Source organism: Enhydra lutris, unplaced genomic scaffold (assembly GCF_002288905.1).
Source record: "Enhydra lutris kenyoni isolate GAN:26980312 unplaced genomic scaffold, ASM228890v2 scaffoldscaffold12, whole genome shotgun sequence".
NCBI lineage: Eukaryota > Metazoa > Chordata > Mammalia > Carnivora > Mustelidae > Enhydra > Enhydra lutris.
This window is the reverse complement of record NW_019154096.1, coordinates 28,831,098-28,847,136: the sequence shown is the minus strand read 5'-3', so window position 1 is coordinate 28,847,136 and position 16,039 is coordinate 28,831,098. Positions and strand designations below refer to the sequence as shown.

Genomic DNA, 16,039 nt, shown 5'->3' with positions numbered 1-16,039 from the left:
GCATATATCCTCTTATTTTATTGTAGTCCAAAAAGTTCATGGAGTTACTTTAGAGACACAGAGGACTTTGACACAGATTTAGGTAAAAAGCAAAACACTCCCCAGAAAAATAATGTGCTAGCTAGATACAAGGGAGATCTGACCCTGGCAAGTGTTTAAACTCTGCAAATACTTGGGAATCATTAATAACGTATACTTCTTTTTATTCATAATCTGTAATGTTTGGGGATACCAAAAGTAATTCTAAGGATGGCTGAATTTAACAAAAAATCTTTAACCTCATCTTAAAACTTCCACTGATCCATCTCGTTCAATGGCAATTTTCAGTAATAGGAACATAAAAACAAACATGCACACAACTGCACAGTTTTCATAAAGGTCTATTTCATTATTGGTGGGTAGCGCATTTAACAGTTAAATACATTTAAATAATGTATAGGTGACTGCACCACTGCAGCATTGGTAACTAGATAACCAACTAGGAACCAGCTAACAAGTGACTGTCTAAATATTTAAAATACAGCTCTTGTTTAGATCATCCTTTGTTTTGATCACCTTCTTGGGGGGGGGGGAGGAGCCTGCTGGTCACACTGGAAATATATTAAGGCCAAATCTTCTGATATCCATTCCCAGAGGTTTCTTTCAATTGGATTAAGCCTCCAACTCCAGGGCAAGCCCAAGTTTGTGGCCTCCAGCATTAATGCTCTTCCCATCTACCAGAGCAGACAGTGTAAGCTTGACACCTGTAAACAAAAGCAGGCAACGATGATTTGCCTGAAACACCTCAAGAGTCTGCAGTCTTTAGTAATTGGCCCAGAGCTTGCCTGTCCCTCCCTCAGCCTGTGAGATGACCTACTAGTGCCAGCCACCAGAGGGCACTTGGGAGTTCCAGAAATACTGGAGAGAATTCAGGTGGCCCCATCCTAGGTTAAGGATCAAATAACAGAGCATTAAAAATGTTAATGAAGTTCAAAGTGCTCTAGAAAATACAGTAACATTCAAAACACTATTCAGACTATAAGACATTAAAAGACAATTGTATTTGCACCAGGACAACTATAATAAAGAGATAAGTGGGGAAAACTGAATGTAGACTATGTATTATGTATTGTTCAACTAAGTAATTTCCTTAGCTGCGACAGTGGTATTGTAGTTATGAAGAAAATGTCTTACTCTGGGAGCTGCGTGTTAGGGAGCTGTGTCTGCATGTCTGCAAAACATACATTTAAATAACTGAAAAGGGGATGTGGAAAAAGGGGAATATGTATGCAGATATGCAAGAGAGAACAGATATAGGAGATGTTAATCAGTGAATATGGGAAAGGGTATACAGGTGTTCTTCATAAAGAAGGTTTTTCATAAAGAACCTAAATTCTTTAGGTTTCAAAAAGGCCAAATAAAGAAAAGTTTGGGGGAATATCCCTATTTGAAGGGAGAAAAAGTTCCAAGTGCTTTAGAACTTGCTATTCAAGTGGTGGCAAGAACCAGTGATGCAGGGGCGCCTGGGTGGCTCAGTTGTTAAGCATCTGCCTTCAGCTCAGATCATAATCCCAGGGTCCTGGCATCAAGACCCACATCAGGCTCCTGGGATCAAGACCCACATCAGGCTCCCTGCTCAATGGGAAACCTTCTCCCTCTCCTACTCCCCCGTTTGTGTTCCCTCTCTTGCTGTGTCTCTGTCAAATAAATAAAATCTAAAAAAAAAAGAAAAAAGAAAAGAAAAGAAAACAAAAACAGTGATGCTGGCATCACCTAAGAGCTTGTTAGAAAGACAGAACCCTTCACCCCAGATTTACTGGATCAGAATGTACATTTTATAGCGAGAGTCCCCAGGTGACTCAGGCACACTGAAGTCTGGTAAGTACTGCTCTAGAAAACACAGCAAGCCTCCAAACACCACATAAAAGAGACTACAGAGACCAAGCAATGAGTGAACCTTGATTAGAGAAATAAACATCACTAGAAGGCATTTCAGGTACGAGTGAGTAAAGTGACTACAGAAGGGACAGTAAATAATAATATGGACTATTAACTTTCTTAGGTGTGATAATGGTATTATGGTTATGCAGGAGAACAGACGTTCTTATTTCGAAGTAGACGCATGCTGAAGCATTTAGGGAGGTGTCAGGATAGCCCCAACTTCCCAAGAGCCCAGCAAAAGAAAGGGGAAAAAAGGAATAAAAAAAACTGTGGCAAAAGATAAATGTGTTCACTGTACTCTTTGAAAGGTTTACGAAGTAAGAAACTGAGAAATGAAAAATAATTTTTAAAACACCAATCCTACTTATCAGGAATACTTACCAGGCCTCAGAGTCTGAGTGTAGCCCACTCCAATTAAACTAGAGTTGTTGACTTTTGCCTAAAATAAAATACAAAAACAGCTGTAAAAAAAATTTCTGAATGGAGAGAGGAGAGATAGCCCCTGCAGGTTTCCCTATTATGCAAATTATGAAGTATTCCGCTTTTTTTATTCACATGTGAGATAATAAATTTACACAAACCAAGAGAAACTCTGGACTCTGGAAAACAAACAGGGTTGCAGAAGGGGAGGTGGCTGGGAGATGGGGGAACTGGGTGACAGCATTAAGGAGGACACACGAAGTGATGGGCACTGGGTATTATACACAACTAATGAATGAATGAACACTACATCAAAAACTAATGATGGGTACTGTTACATTGGCTAACTGAATTAATTTTTTTTTAAAAGACTTGTATAAAATAAAGATTTCATAACATTTGGGAAAAAGTAAGTACAATTTAATACTATTAAAATTTAACACTATTACTAAGCCCAACAAAACCCAGGTGCCACTTAATTCTTATCCATTAAACTCCAAGTCAAACTGTCAGCAGGACACAATATTCTTGGTAGTAAAAAGGTTGACAACCTCTGACATCAGAACAGATTTGGAAATTATTTGATGTCTTCACTCTTTTTTTTTTTTTTAAGATTTTTATTTATTTATTTGACAGAGATCACAAGTAGGCAGACAGGCAGGCAGACAGAGAGGGGGAAGCAGGCTCCCTGCTGAGCAGAGAGCCCGATGCGAGGCTCAATCCCAGGACCCTGAGATCATGACCTGAGCTGAAGGCAGAGGCTTTAACCCACTGAGCCACCCAGGCACCCCGATGTCTTCACTCTTTTATACTGTGTAACATCGAAATAGTCCAGAGAGAGAAATGGGGGGCCATCCACCCCCAACAAACCCAATAGACAGAAATCACAGGAACAGCACTTGGGTTCACATGGCAGTAGAGCCAAGTCTTCTGAAGCTACCAAGGACCAAGTAAGCTGTAAATATAAGGAAGAAATGACCCCCTAGTGACCACCCTGTGCCCAACAAATTAAGAGCCTCAGATAATTGGATACAAGTTTCTCCTATTTTTGAACAGAAGTAAACCATGAAACCGTGATAGGACATTAAACAATACTTCAGGGTGATGCTTAATTGAGGGCACAGAGCACTACTTAGGTGGGAAATGCTGGGTACATCTCCAAACAAATCCCCAGAAGTCACTCAATGGCACACGGACCCAAAGCTGCCTTCCCATTTTAGACTACGTGACCACTACACTGGCTGGCACAAAAGCCATGCTGCTGCTGTAGACATACATCTGAAAAGAACAGCAACGTAGCTACCAGGGAGTAGCATGCTGTGTGAATCCTAAGGTCTTCAGTGCCACAGTGCAATCAGAAACAGAATCAGAAATCAGAAGGGAAAAATAGTAAATGAATCACTGCCTTACCAACCAATGGAAAGCATTCCAGATGCTTCTCACGCTCTCTGATTACAGCTGCTAAGGTAAGAATGGGGCTAAAGCTTAACTGCCCAAATTATCAAAAACATTGTTCTCACTTTATGTAACAGAAATAACTCCTGTGGAAGGTTTAACTTTCTTTAATTCCCAGTACGTACAGTACAGGCCGTGCCTGACACACAGGAACAGCTGCTGACCTGCCTGAAACCAGAGCCAGCATCTCTACACTGTCAGACACTGCACTCCCTCCTGCCCCAAAACTCACTAGGACTGAAAGAGGAAGTAGCAAAAAAGCCCAAGGACATGAGTAGGGTGGCCATCCACCCCCAACAAACCATGATAGGCAAGAGGGAGTCCTTAGGGCACAAGACTTTCAAAGTTAAGGCCGGAACAGTCCCAGGCAAAGCAGGATGAGCTAGCTGGTCACCCTAGACAGGAGGGAAATCAAGACACGCAAGCCCGATCCTGGCTCTACCCCCTTTCTTCTCACTCTCCTTCCCTGGCAGTGATCTAAGTCCTTTCTCTTCCAAGCTTTATCTCCACCTGCAAAATGGCATTTGTACCACTGACCCCTAAGATCAAATCTAAAAGATATTTTGTAAACCCTAAAGACAAAGTAACAAAGTATTATTATTCCACAAAGAAAGACAAAGTAGCAATTAAAACACTATTACTCCTGGCCTGCTGCCCGAAACACTGGCTTCCCTGGGCTTAGACAGGCTTGGAGCTCAGGGTTATTATCCACAGGAACTGAGCAGCTTTTGAGGTTAAACAAACTCCTGTGACCTGGATATCAAAGTTCTAACACTGCCTCCACAGCAAATGCATGCAGCATTACAAGTTCTAATCCCAATCTGTGAGTAAACTAGGGATTGTGGGAACCATGGTTCAAATTTTCAGCACAATTCAAAATACCCAAAGATGAATTCCCACAACCAAAGACCCCATTCTAAGCCCACAGGAGTAGCCAGTACTCACAGAAATGGAAGCAGTGGGATCCAACTGATACTTGGCTGCAATGCCAAAGCGAGTGCTGTTGGTACCTGATGTCCAAGCAAGGTTTACTGAAGTGTCAAGATCTTCACATACTTTTTGATAAATTGATCCTCCAAATTCTGTCCCATCATTGCTGTAAAATATTTTAAATTTGTAAATCTAGAACAGACAATGTAATGTCTGCGGCACTAGGCCGATACTGCAGCAGTACAGTTAAATACAAAGCACTGGGACTGTAGTATTCCACTGAAAACGTGAAAGTTTTAAAAGATCTTTATCCCAACCTATGCCCCCAAATAAGGGATCATATAAATCATGATACACCCATCCAGTAGAATTCCCAAACAGCCACTAATAATCATGTTGTAGAATATATAACGCTACAGTAAGATAATTAAAATGTACTAAGGAAGGAAGGAAAGAATTACAAACCAGCCTTTCTGATATGTATTTTATACACATACACATATATAAAAAAGATGGAACTCCCAAACATGAACTAACAAAGATTAATTATCTAGGTGGTGGGATTGTAAGAAATTTTGGTTTTCTTCTTTGCCCTTCTGTTATTTACCAATGCTTTATTTTATAAGGGAAAAAAATTCTTACGTCCTTTTCACATGTAAAAACACCAGACATTTTAGGCAATCCCACCAACTCAGTACCTCACATTATCACAATTAAGTCAAATGAACACACTGGTAATTTGGCAACATCTTAGCCTTTTCCAAAAATCCAAAGCACATTAAGCCTCATATACAATAAACATTTACTCTCTCAGCACCTAAAGTCAGACCAACATTTTTTACTACATACTTTGAGAGGTGCCCAGAAATGCCCAAGGAAGATAATCTTTTTGTGTTAAGAGAAATCAACTGTACCCAGATCAGTAAGAGATGACAGGTGACATCAATATCATCCCCAGGTCCTACATCGCAATAATCCCAAAAAAGAAATACTCACACATTAGTGTGTAGTTGGAAGTCCCCAGTCCTGTAGCCCACTGCAAAGTTATTTCTTGTCAGCTTTGATTTGGCACTGTCAAAAGTCATCTGGTACCCAGCAAGCCAGCCTTCGTAACCAAAGACAGCTGAACCATGGATTGCAGGTCCAGCAAAATCAAAGTCAACATCACAACCAAGGTTTATACACTCCCTCTTGTAAGAAGACTTGATTTTACCACTTTTCTTTCTGGAAAAAGAACAAACTGACTTAAAAGTGATGCCAGTGAGAAAGACTTACATACATAACTTCTGGACAAAGGACACAAAACAGATTTATGAACTGCAGTAAAACAGGAGTAAAAGCAGTTGCAGGATAATCCTAAGAGGTCAAGAAAATATAGCTCAATGAAGCTAAAAAACAAGGATACTTGGGGTTAATGGACTTCCACCACCATGAGAAGACTGCTTTTGCAGGACTGACAGTCACAAAAGCCTATTAGAATTATGTTAATTACCCAAGTTAGTGCCACAATGAAAAGAGGTAAATATTTGAAGGGAAGCCAACAAGAGCAACCATAGTACTCCTCTCCAAGGCAGAAATAGAAATTCACCGCAAGGTAGTTAAGTAAGCTATCAAACAGTAAATGTGCATCTTTCCTGAAGAAACAGAGAGAAAGGCTTTTAAATTTAAAGCAGATAAAGGGGCACCTAGCGGGCTCAGGTTTGTAGAGCATGCAACTCTTTTTTTTTTTTTAAGATTTTATTTATTTCACAGAGAGAGAGAGATCACAAGTAGGCAGAGAGGCAGGCAGAGAGAGAAAGGAGGAAGCAGGCTCTCTGCTGAGCAGAGAGCCCAATGTGGGACTTGATCCCAGGACCCTGAGATCATGACCTGAGCCGAAGGCAGAGGCTTAACCCACTGAGCCACCCAGGTGCCCAAGCATGCAACTCTTGATCATGAGTTGATCTTGGTCATGGGTTCGAGCCCCATATTGGGTGTAGAGATTACTTAAAGATAAAAATGAAATTTAAAGCAAACAAAAAAGTCCACGCTTACCCCGTGTTTGGTGAAAAGGTGGTATCAAATGTCAGTTTCAAACCTTGACAAATCTATTTTGAAAGAAAAAGAATTTGTTTTCAGCTATATTCCCTTTTTGAAATACAAAAATAAACTAATACTGAAACGCAATATCAAAATGTTACCTGGTCTTCAATTGCGATTTCTGTTCCCAGAGTGTTATCAGTGTTCCATTTTTCTGTGAAAGTCAGACCATACTCACACCATTTATATTTGGTCTCCAAGGTTCCAGTAACTTTACCAGTGTCTGTATTAGATGAACCAGACGTTGAGAATTCCTAAGACAATAAATGACTTCATGAGCTTTCTTGTAAGCCTAGAAGAATCACTGCCTAACTTACCTAAAAAAACCACCTAAACACAGTAATTTCACTAACCCTTTTTTTCCCATTTCCCAAATACTTCTACACTCTGCTACTGAATGTACAAACAACAAATTGCCTGTCAGTTACTAACTGCCACCTTACTTACACTTACATTTTCAACCAAACAATGACAAGTCAACTTGTATATAATTCTCAACAACAAACTGTACACCTCTTAAGGAAACTTCCGCTAAGGTGATTTTTTTGGAATTCAAGAATCAGGGGAATAGGAAGGAATGAAAGGCGAGGAATGAATGTTTCAGCACTGTATCCAATCTGCCTAATATTAAATAAAACACTATAAAGGTCAGTATGGTTAATCACAGAGCCCCATCACTAAAATGGGCATTCAACAGTAACTGAAACACTATTAGGAAATGTTCCCTGAAAAGAAATTTTTTTTTTAAGATTTTATTTATTTATTTGAGAGTGACAGACAGACAGCAAGAGAGCACAAGTGAGGGGCAAGGAGAGGGAAAAATAGGCTCCATTCTAGGACCCAAGGATCATGACCTTAGCCAAAGGGAGATGCTCAACGGACTAAGCCACCCAGGTGCCCCTGCTTCCTGAAAATTCTTAAAAGGGAAAGCACCCCACTGTAGGAATTCATGCCATGAGAAAAGATTTAAAAATCTTTGGTGACTCCAATATTCTGTTTTTCTGAGATAAAGACTCTTCACCAGATTTCATACCTTCCCAATCATCTTTCACATTCTCGTTTAAAAAGAAAAAAAGAAGGGAAAAGGAATTATAGGAGATTTACTCTACAGCTGGTTTATATCGTGCATAATGTAAACTATATTAAGTACAACAGATAATATCAGTAGAAAAAAAACAATCTAACACAAGTATCAACTTAAAGTGCATTTTATAATCTTATGTTTATACCAAACACAAGTAACTTGCCAACCCCTAATTGCACACCAAGTGAAAAGGAAGGCGTAATATGAAGGGCTTACTGAAATTTAAAATCTGCTACAGAACAGCTAAAACTCTACTAACCTTTCAGAGCTTGGTAGACAGCCAAACCGCCAAGACAAAAGAGTTTAAATACCCTCTGAGCATTCTGATTCACAATTTGTCTGCTAATGATGGCTATGTACTTTGGCCACTGAAAGCCAAATCTAAAGACAGTTGATCCGAACTAATAAAGAGAACTTGACCTGAAATTGTGATGCCTACAAGAGTGAGAAAGTATCAAAAACTGTATCAATAGGAGAAAAAGCCAATCATGCTTCACTTAGAAAATAGAACATTTCTACAACTATTGCTCTGCAATGAGACAGACTCAATATCCTGAAAGAAGACACTTTAACAGGAATTTCAAGTCAAAGCTTGGCATTCAATGCCAATATTAAAAAGCACAGAATTATGTCAGGAAAAAAACACCGGATATAAAATTAAGAGTCCTGGCATCCAGTCCTGACTATCATCTGCTAAATGAGTAACACTGAGAAAGACGTTGAACTCTCCTGGGTCTCAGTTCCCTCAAGTGTAATAACAAAATCTACCACTGGAGGATTAAGTTGGACAGACATGAAAGCTTTACACATTTTCCTGTGCTTTATACAAAAGAAAAGCATGATTAAAACAATATATACGGAGCATATTCTTCTAGCAGGTACCTGGAATGGGGAATGTGTAGAAGTAGGTATTTTTAATCCTGAGTGACAATGATTAATGACTCTGGAGGCCCCAGCCCCTGCCACCCAGCAGCCTATAGAAAATGACCTAGCCTATATACACCCAAGGAACCCTCAAGACACAAAATCAAGATCACACAGTGGAACTAGAACTGGACCAGATGACAAGACTGGCCAAGCTTACACCCTTCACTCCATCACCAACTCCATCACCAAATACTCTGTCTTTTACATTGTGGAATGAACTGGACACTTCTGCAGTTTAGATGAGAAAACAGAACTGGCTGTTAACAGGGCTTATTTGGGGCCAGGTACATATAAGATCAGTACCACGTTGAGATATACATTAAATAGAAACCAAAAAAACTATATGGAATCCAGATCATATATTTCCTTCATAATCTCAAACCTAATTTCGTAAAACTTTCTTAACCCTGTCCACAAAAAGCCTTTTCTCTTCAACAAAGATTTTGATTAACCAATCTAGTACTAGATATACTTCTCTGAATGTTCTCCAGTTTAAAATTTATTTTTTATCTCCAACCAGCAAGTAATAAGCTTTTTAAACACAAGAACTGAGTCTTCCCTTTTTTGGGGAAGGCCTTTTGTGTCTCAACTGGTGCATAGCAAGAGGTTAAGAGTGGGAACACAAAAAAACAAACACAAGTCACTGCTCTGTACCTTGAGCAAGTAAGTTGCTCAACCACAGTGAATATACTCAGGCTTTCTTCCAGACCAAAGAAGCCAAATGGCAGATACATCTAATATAAAACCCCAGAAATCCCAGCCTGGGCATTTTAATTTTAATAAATACTAGTTATATGCACTAAGGGAGTTAACAATTACAGCAAGAATTTATAAAAAAAAAAAAAAACCCAGGGGCGCCTGGGTGGCTCAGTGGGTTAAAGCCTCTGCCTTTGGCTCAGGTCATGATCCCAGGGTCCTGGGATCGAGCCCCAAATCGGGCTCTCTGCTCAGCAGGGAGCCTGCTTCCCCCTCTCTCTCTGCCTGCCTCTCTGCCTACTTGTGATCTCTGTCTGTCAAATAAATAAATAAAATCTTTAAAAAAAACAGCAAAATTCAATATTCACACACTATACCCATACTCAAAACAGTCTCAAAAGAAAAAATTTTTGAAGAAAAAAAAAATTCCACGAAATTAAGTTTTATTCTACTTTGAGTGAGTTAGGCAGAATCAAGGCATCCAAATACCAACTTCTTTAAAAATACTCAAATCAGGACTCTATAAATTCACAAAATTAACATGAAACTCTTCCAGAGAAGGCTGCTAGAATATGCCCTTTATATAAATGGTTAGTACACTCAAATTAAGAGTTACTGAGTATTGGGGCACCTGGGTGGCTCAGTGGGTTAAAGCCTCTGCCTTCGGCTCAGGTTATGATTCTAGGGTTCTGAGATCGAGCCCCACATTGGGCTCTCAGCTCAGCAGGGAGACTGCTTCCCCCACTCTCTCTGCCTGCCTCTCTGCCTACTTGTGATCTGTCAAGTAAATAAATAAAACCTTAAAAAAAAAAAAAAAAAGTTACTGAGTATTTTTATGCCCAGAACTCATAGTGCTTTTAAATAGGCATAAGAAGGATCAAAAAAAAGTTTAACAGGTTCCCTGATTTCAAGCTTGTAATCTGAGTAAACAGTCCCAAATAACCAGTCTTTTCTGAGTTCCTTGGGCATACACAGTAATATGGCAAAAGATCACCTGAAAATCAGAAATTATATCCAAAGCCCAAGTAAATCAAGTTTCATGCAAATTCCTTAAGACAAAATTAACTTTGCCTCTTCTTCAAGATAAAATGGGTAGACATTTTTCAGTGATGACTATTTCATGGGCTGAAAAGTTATATAAAGGCTCATCAGAATTTATTAGATCTCTAACACTCACCACACCACTGCATGACTTTGTTTTCACATCCAGTTTCACCAAACCAAAACCTTCAAGTAGAGAGCAAAAGATAACAAAATGAATCTCTTGTATAAAAAGAAGCATACCAATAGCTGACAACACATAAAAAAACTGAAGGACTTCATATGTTCAGAGAGGCATAAAAATGTGGATTGATACACCATATTTAAATGAAAAAATTTTAATTATTTTATAGAAACTAACATATACAGCACAGAACATCTCTAAGCAGCTTTGCCTAGTGTTCAGGTGTATATGTGGCACAAAAAAATTTGCTTTCAAACCATTTTAAAACCTAAAATCAGATCAGAAAATCAAATCTCAGAATAGCCAACAGTTTATTTTAATAGTCATTCAAAACAATTATCCCAAAAAGGTATCTTCCTTTGGGATTAATAATCTGAATAACTAGGAAAATAATCTGAAGTAGAGGGGAGTCTATGTGGAATAAAACCTGCAAGAAGAAAACACAAATTCATTTTAAAAAACTCATTAACCCACCAGGAGTCACCACAAAAGCAAAAGAATAATACATCAGAATTCTAGTCAACCAATGCCTAAGCTATATATGAAAGAAATGAACACAGTTGTTTTTTTCTTACAGGTAAATCCTTGAAGTAGTTTGAAAAAACTGGAAGAAGGTGGGCCAGAGGGAGATATGGATTATTACAGTACCATTTTAACAAAAATTTTATCGAAAATCTATCTAATAAATTATAGAGCAAGGTACTTGCAATTTGAAAAAGTTAACTTCCCCCAAGCAATCCAAACACATTTTCACTTCTGATCTGAAAGGAAAAAAAAAATTCTTACCAAATCCTTTGTTGAAAATATCTCTGGCAGCTTTGCCAAGGTCAGCATATGATGGAGGAATACACACTGCTGGTGGGAAGAAACATTCCAGTGTTAACCTTCCAGTTCTCCCACTTTCTTCTGTTGAGGAACTAGAATATGATCCACTACTACCTTTAAATTCAAGCGCTCCAACTTGTTGAAGAGGTTTCTGATACTACGAGGAGCTACAGTAAAACTAGATTTTAATGACCCCTATAATATCACCAATAAAGATTTATTTCTAAAATGGATAACCACCATAGGTGACTACACAAACTTGGGAGAGTGCTTCCAAAACACAAAAACACACTTTCTATTCCTAAATTTACACAGTACCTACAGCCTTTCACCTCTTAGGACCCAACCAGTACAAAGAATCAAACACATACACATAAATATATCTATACCGTACACCCAGAGAGATCACAGATATATCCAAAATTCACTGGAATGGGCTGATTTAACCAAACGACATAAAACCAAAACCTAAGACAAGGTCCTCTTCCCTAACAGATCTCTTCGTATCCTCAATGAGTTCTTAAACCAACATTCTGGAGTGGGAAGAGAAAGATAATTAACACTTGGGTCATTTAAATGTTGGAACTTAGAAAAAAACACGATCATCTAGGTTTCACTAGTGTCTACATCAACTAAATATCAAATAGCATTTTAAGCCTGTTAATACGACATTCAAGTCCTCGGCCAATGCTATGCGGCTTAAGGGCAAGCAATCTGGGTGGTTACACCAGCTCATTCATTCTACAGAACACGTCCACGCCCTTAGGAGCACATGTAATGACCTTGCGCTCTCACAAGGGGGGTTACTACTCCCTCTAAAAAAGTGATCCAATCCTCCAAAGGCCGAATCCAACAGTTACAAACTTTTGGCTTCTGAGTTCGTCAAAGGCACGTCCAAGAACTAAAGGCGAATGCGGCCAAAGACCAACTCCCCTGGCCTAGACCCTCCATCCGAAATCCCGCAGCCCAGCCCCTCCTCCGCAGAGGGGGGGGGGGCCGACGGTAGAGTGCCTACCTAAAGAGGAGAACTTCCAAGTCTTTGAAGAGATCAGGGAAAAGAAGCTGTGGTTTTCTGGTCGACAGGCTTCGACTGTCCAGCCAACCCCGCCCCATCCCGCAGAGATCGCGGGTCTACTTACGCCGCGCGCAGCTCTGTCCGTAGGTCGCCATGGCGAAGCCACAGGAAGAGGTGATCTGCAGGAGTGACAAGAAGTGCGGTCAGCGGGGGTCAGAGGCAGGTCAAAGGGCCAGAAAGGGGGTCTCAAACACACACAGGCGAGGAGCCGCGGGGCAGCGCGGCCATCTTAGGGAGCCAGGGCCGACCCAGAGTCTGGTTCAGGCGTCCTGCTTGGCCGCCGGGGCCTAGACAGCCAAGTGACGCGCCGCAGCGTACCTGGTGGTCTCCTGAGAGGGTCCGCTATCGCCGTTCCGCTCGCAGCTGAGGCCGCTAGGCTCGCTCAGGACCAGGGTGCAACTACCCCAGCTGGAGGGCGAAGTGAAGGAGACACCGTTCCGCCCGCCGCAACCCTGTCCTCCCCCCGCCAGGACCCCGCCGATGCCCCCGCGGCTGTCCGCCGCGCCGGCCCCCGCAACGCCGCCTGCTGTCCACCCCAGCCTGCTCCAGAACGGCCACGAGGACAGAAGGCACCCTCGCCCCCGAGGTGGGCTGCTTCTCTCCGTCGGCGGGTGCCGGAAAGATAGAAGCTGCTGGACCTCGGGTCAGGCAGCGACGAGGGCAGCCCCAGAGACGAGTGGGCGGGGAACGGCGGAGCAGCGAGGTAGGGACTGCGCGTGCGGGGGGATGGGACGGAGGCCCCGCGCGCGCTCCTCACGGGCGGGGTGGGGCGTCAGGCGCGTGCCCGCGGGGAGCCGGGCTCCACTAGGCGCGGCTGCGCACCACGGGGGTCACGTACTACTCTCCACCCCTGGCTCCCGTACTCTGCTTAACCAGTCTCCGTACGGTGCGTGTGGAGGGAGTCAGCTGAGCGTTACCCGGTCTACCCCGAGCAAGTGCAGCGTGCACTTCTGAAAGACTCTCTCTCCAGGCCCAGGGAGAGCGAATGCGGCCGTGGGGCGCCACCTCCAGCCCCACGTGCACTCGTTTCCTTCGTCCACCTCCCATCGCGGCGTAATGGCCATGCTGGGCCGGGCTCGGCCGGAGAGGCTCTCCTGGAGAGGCTGCCCCTCCCTGAACAAACCTGAGCCTGAATCAGGGTACCCCGCCCCTCCCCCCCCACCCCCGCTTCATGCTTTAGGGTTCCTCTTCTGCCGCCTCCTCCGGGGTTAAGGGGATTGGACTGCTTTGCACACTCACCCAGCCCGAGCTGTCTTGATGAGTCAAGCCTGCTAGAAAATTTAGGAATCTTGCTGACCAGGCATTAGAATGTTGCACTCGAGTTCCCCGAGTGTGCACCAAGAGTGAGGAAGCTGAGGGAACAAGAAAAAATGAGCCGTCCTCATGAGAAATAGGGTCAGTTGAAGCTCTGGAATCAATCGCCAATCTCAGCATTTTATCCTTACTGTAATCGCAGTTTCCTCATCAATAAAATGACATATTTAATCAATAAAATGACATATTTAAATGAGACGCGGTGGTCTTTAATAGCCACTCAGCCACACACAATGGGCAAAACTTCCCCCAACCCCCATCTCTTCCAGCTCTGAAAGCCTCCTCTGCTCAAACGCTGCTGAGATTCCACCTTCCTCCTAAACAAGATGAAAACTAGGTAAGATTTCCACAAGGCAAACCCAGATGAGAGGTGCATCGTGGTGGACTCCCTCCCCTGTGCAAACCCAGCCGGCAACCTTGCCTGGTCATGGTTGGAATTACCCCTGTAACAGATTAGCAAAGGAAGGGTCTTTGCCCAGGCACCAGAATCCCTGATTAATTCTTCCTTCAAGCTCAGACAAGTTGAGCTGAAATCAGCTTGGCTGCGCTGGAACTTTTTTCTCTGGCTTTTTGTGAAGCTAATGGCAGAGACTGATGTCTCATCTCAGATGCAGTATAACACAACCACCTTCCTGGAAAAACCTAGACTATGCTCAGTTACCTCCATTACCTGCAGTAGGGCTTAATCCACTCTGAGAACTACCTGTAGCATTTTTAACCCCCAGAGAATTTCACTTTGCCACAAAACACAGACCTGAGGCTTTAGCCTCTAGGAACATAAGGAATGTACACAATACCCAATAACCAAGAGAAGAATGATGGTGATTTATTTCGAAGTTGGATTCAGTAAATATATTCTAGTGCTTTCATTCAAAGCCCTTTTGGGGTGCCTAGGTGGCTCAGTCAGTGAAGCAGCCTTTTGGGGGCACCTGGGTGGCTCACTCAGTTAAGCGTCAGACTCTTGATTTTGGCTCAGGTCATGATCTCAGAGTGGTGAGATCGAGCCCCACTTTGGACTCTGGACTCTGAGTTGGGCAAGCAGCCTGCTTAGGATTCTCTCTCTCTCCCTCTGTCCCCGCCCTGCTCCTGTGTGTGGTCTCTCTCTCTCTCAAAAACAACAAAACCCCCAAAACATCAAAGTCTTTTAGACCAAAGCAGCATTAGTAGCAGCCCCCACTTACAGAGCAACTACTTGTGTCACCCACAGGGGAAGCAGAGTCCACTCAGCTGAACTTCCCGCTCTTAAGGCACTTCTGGTCCAGTGTGTGTGGAGGTGTCAAGAACTATGAAGGGTCCAAGATTTTGCCATTCTTGCAAGTTAATCTAACAAGTTAGTCTGCCTTAGTTTCACAGGTTCATAAATGTTGGCAGAAGACTCGAGACTCGAAGGCCAGAGAAAAAGGACTTTATTATTTGTAGCACGGCAGGTAACATACGATTCATGGTTGATTTAGTACTCCTTGCCCTCTCTGTCCCCAGGAGTGATTCAGAACACCCTACGTAGAAGCTGTGCACACTGTGTGTATGTGTATGAGACATACTTCTCAGGAAATATAATCTGCCCTCTGCCTCAGAGAGACACACTACCTCTATCTTCCAAGGCTGTTTGCTATGCAGACATCTTGAAAAGATAGTTTGGGATAAAAGCAGTCGCAAGACATGTAGAAACTCCATGGAAAACTGTCCCATGGCAAAGGATGAGGAATTCAGGAATTGCAAATACAGAGCTAAATGCAAGCACAGAGATTTGTGGGCATTGTCAGACTGAGAAGACACTTGCCCTAAAGTCTGAAAGGAGAGGTTATAAATATTAAAAAGCTTATTTAATATTTAATATAAATTTAATTTAATATAAATTTAATATAAATTAATATTTAATATAAATATTAAAAAGGTCAAGGACTGGAAAAGCAAAATTCTAGAAAGAGGCATGTGCAAACCCATACATGCTTCAAGTGGCAAGAATCCTTTGGAAACTACAAGTAATTAAGTAAAGATGGAAAAACCTGTAGGAAAGGTTGAGAGATTAGTCTAAAGATGTTGGGTGGAGTCAGATTCTGAAGGTCCTAAAAGCAGAAGGTCCTAAAAG

The 16,039-nt window shown here is 42.1% G+C and overlaps 1 protein-coding gene across 1 annotated transcript; it reads right to left on the bottom strand.

Annotated features, from left to right (window-relative positions):
- Positions 1-362: 362 nt before the first annotated feature.
- LOC111145442 (voltage dependent anion channel 2) lies at positions 363-13,097 on the bottom strand. Its single transcript, XM_022500333.1, has 10 exons — positions 12,955-13,097; positions 12,701-12,755; positions 11,523-11,591; positions 10,689-10,738; positions 6,906-7,058; positions 6,760-6,812; positions 5,722-5,949; positions 4,741-4,891; positions 2,302-2,359; positions 363-743 (listed from the first exon to the last, which is right to left on the bottom strand). Exons 2-10 carry the CDS (start codon positions 12,729-12,731, stop codon positions 652-654), a joined length of 885 nt encoding a protein of 294 aa, XP_022356041.1. The 5' UTR covers positions 12,732-12,755; positions 12,955-13,097; the 3' UTR covers positions 363-651.
- Between the last annotated feature and the right edge of the window lie 2,942 nt (positions 13,098-16,039).

Excerpts from the sequence above, each read along its gene's own strand:
- LOC111145442 (XM_022500333.1), bottom strand. The coding sequence starts at position 12,731 with ATGGCGACCTACGGACAGAGCTGCGCGCGGC. Across the intron at positions 4,892-5,721 it reads TTCCAACTACACACTAATGT|CAATGATGGGACAGAATTTG; the intron begins GTGAGTATTTCT and ends AATATTTTACAG. Across the intron at positions 744-2,301 it reads CACTCAGACTCTGAGGCCTG|GTGTCAAGCTTACACTGTCT; the intron begins GTAAGTATTCCT and ends TTTTGTTTACAG.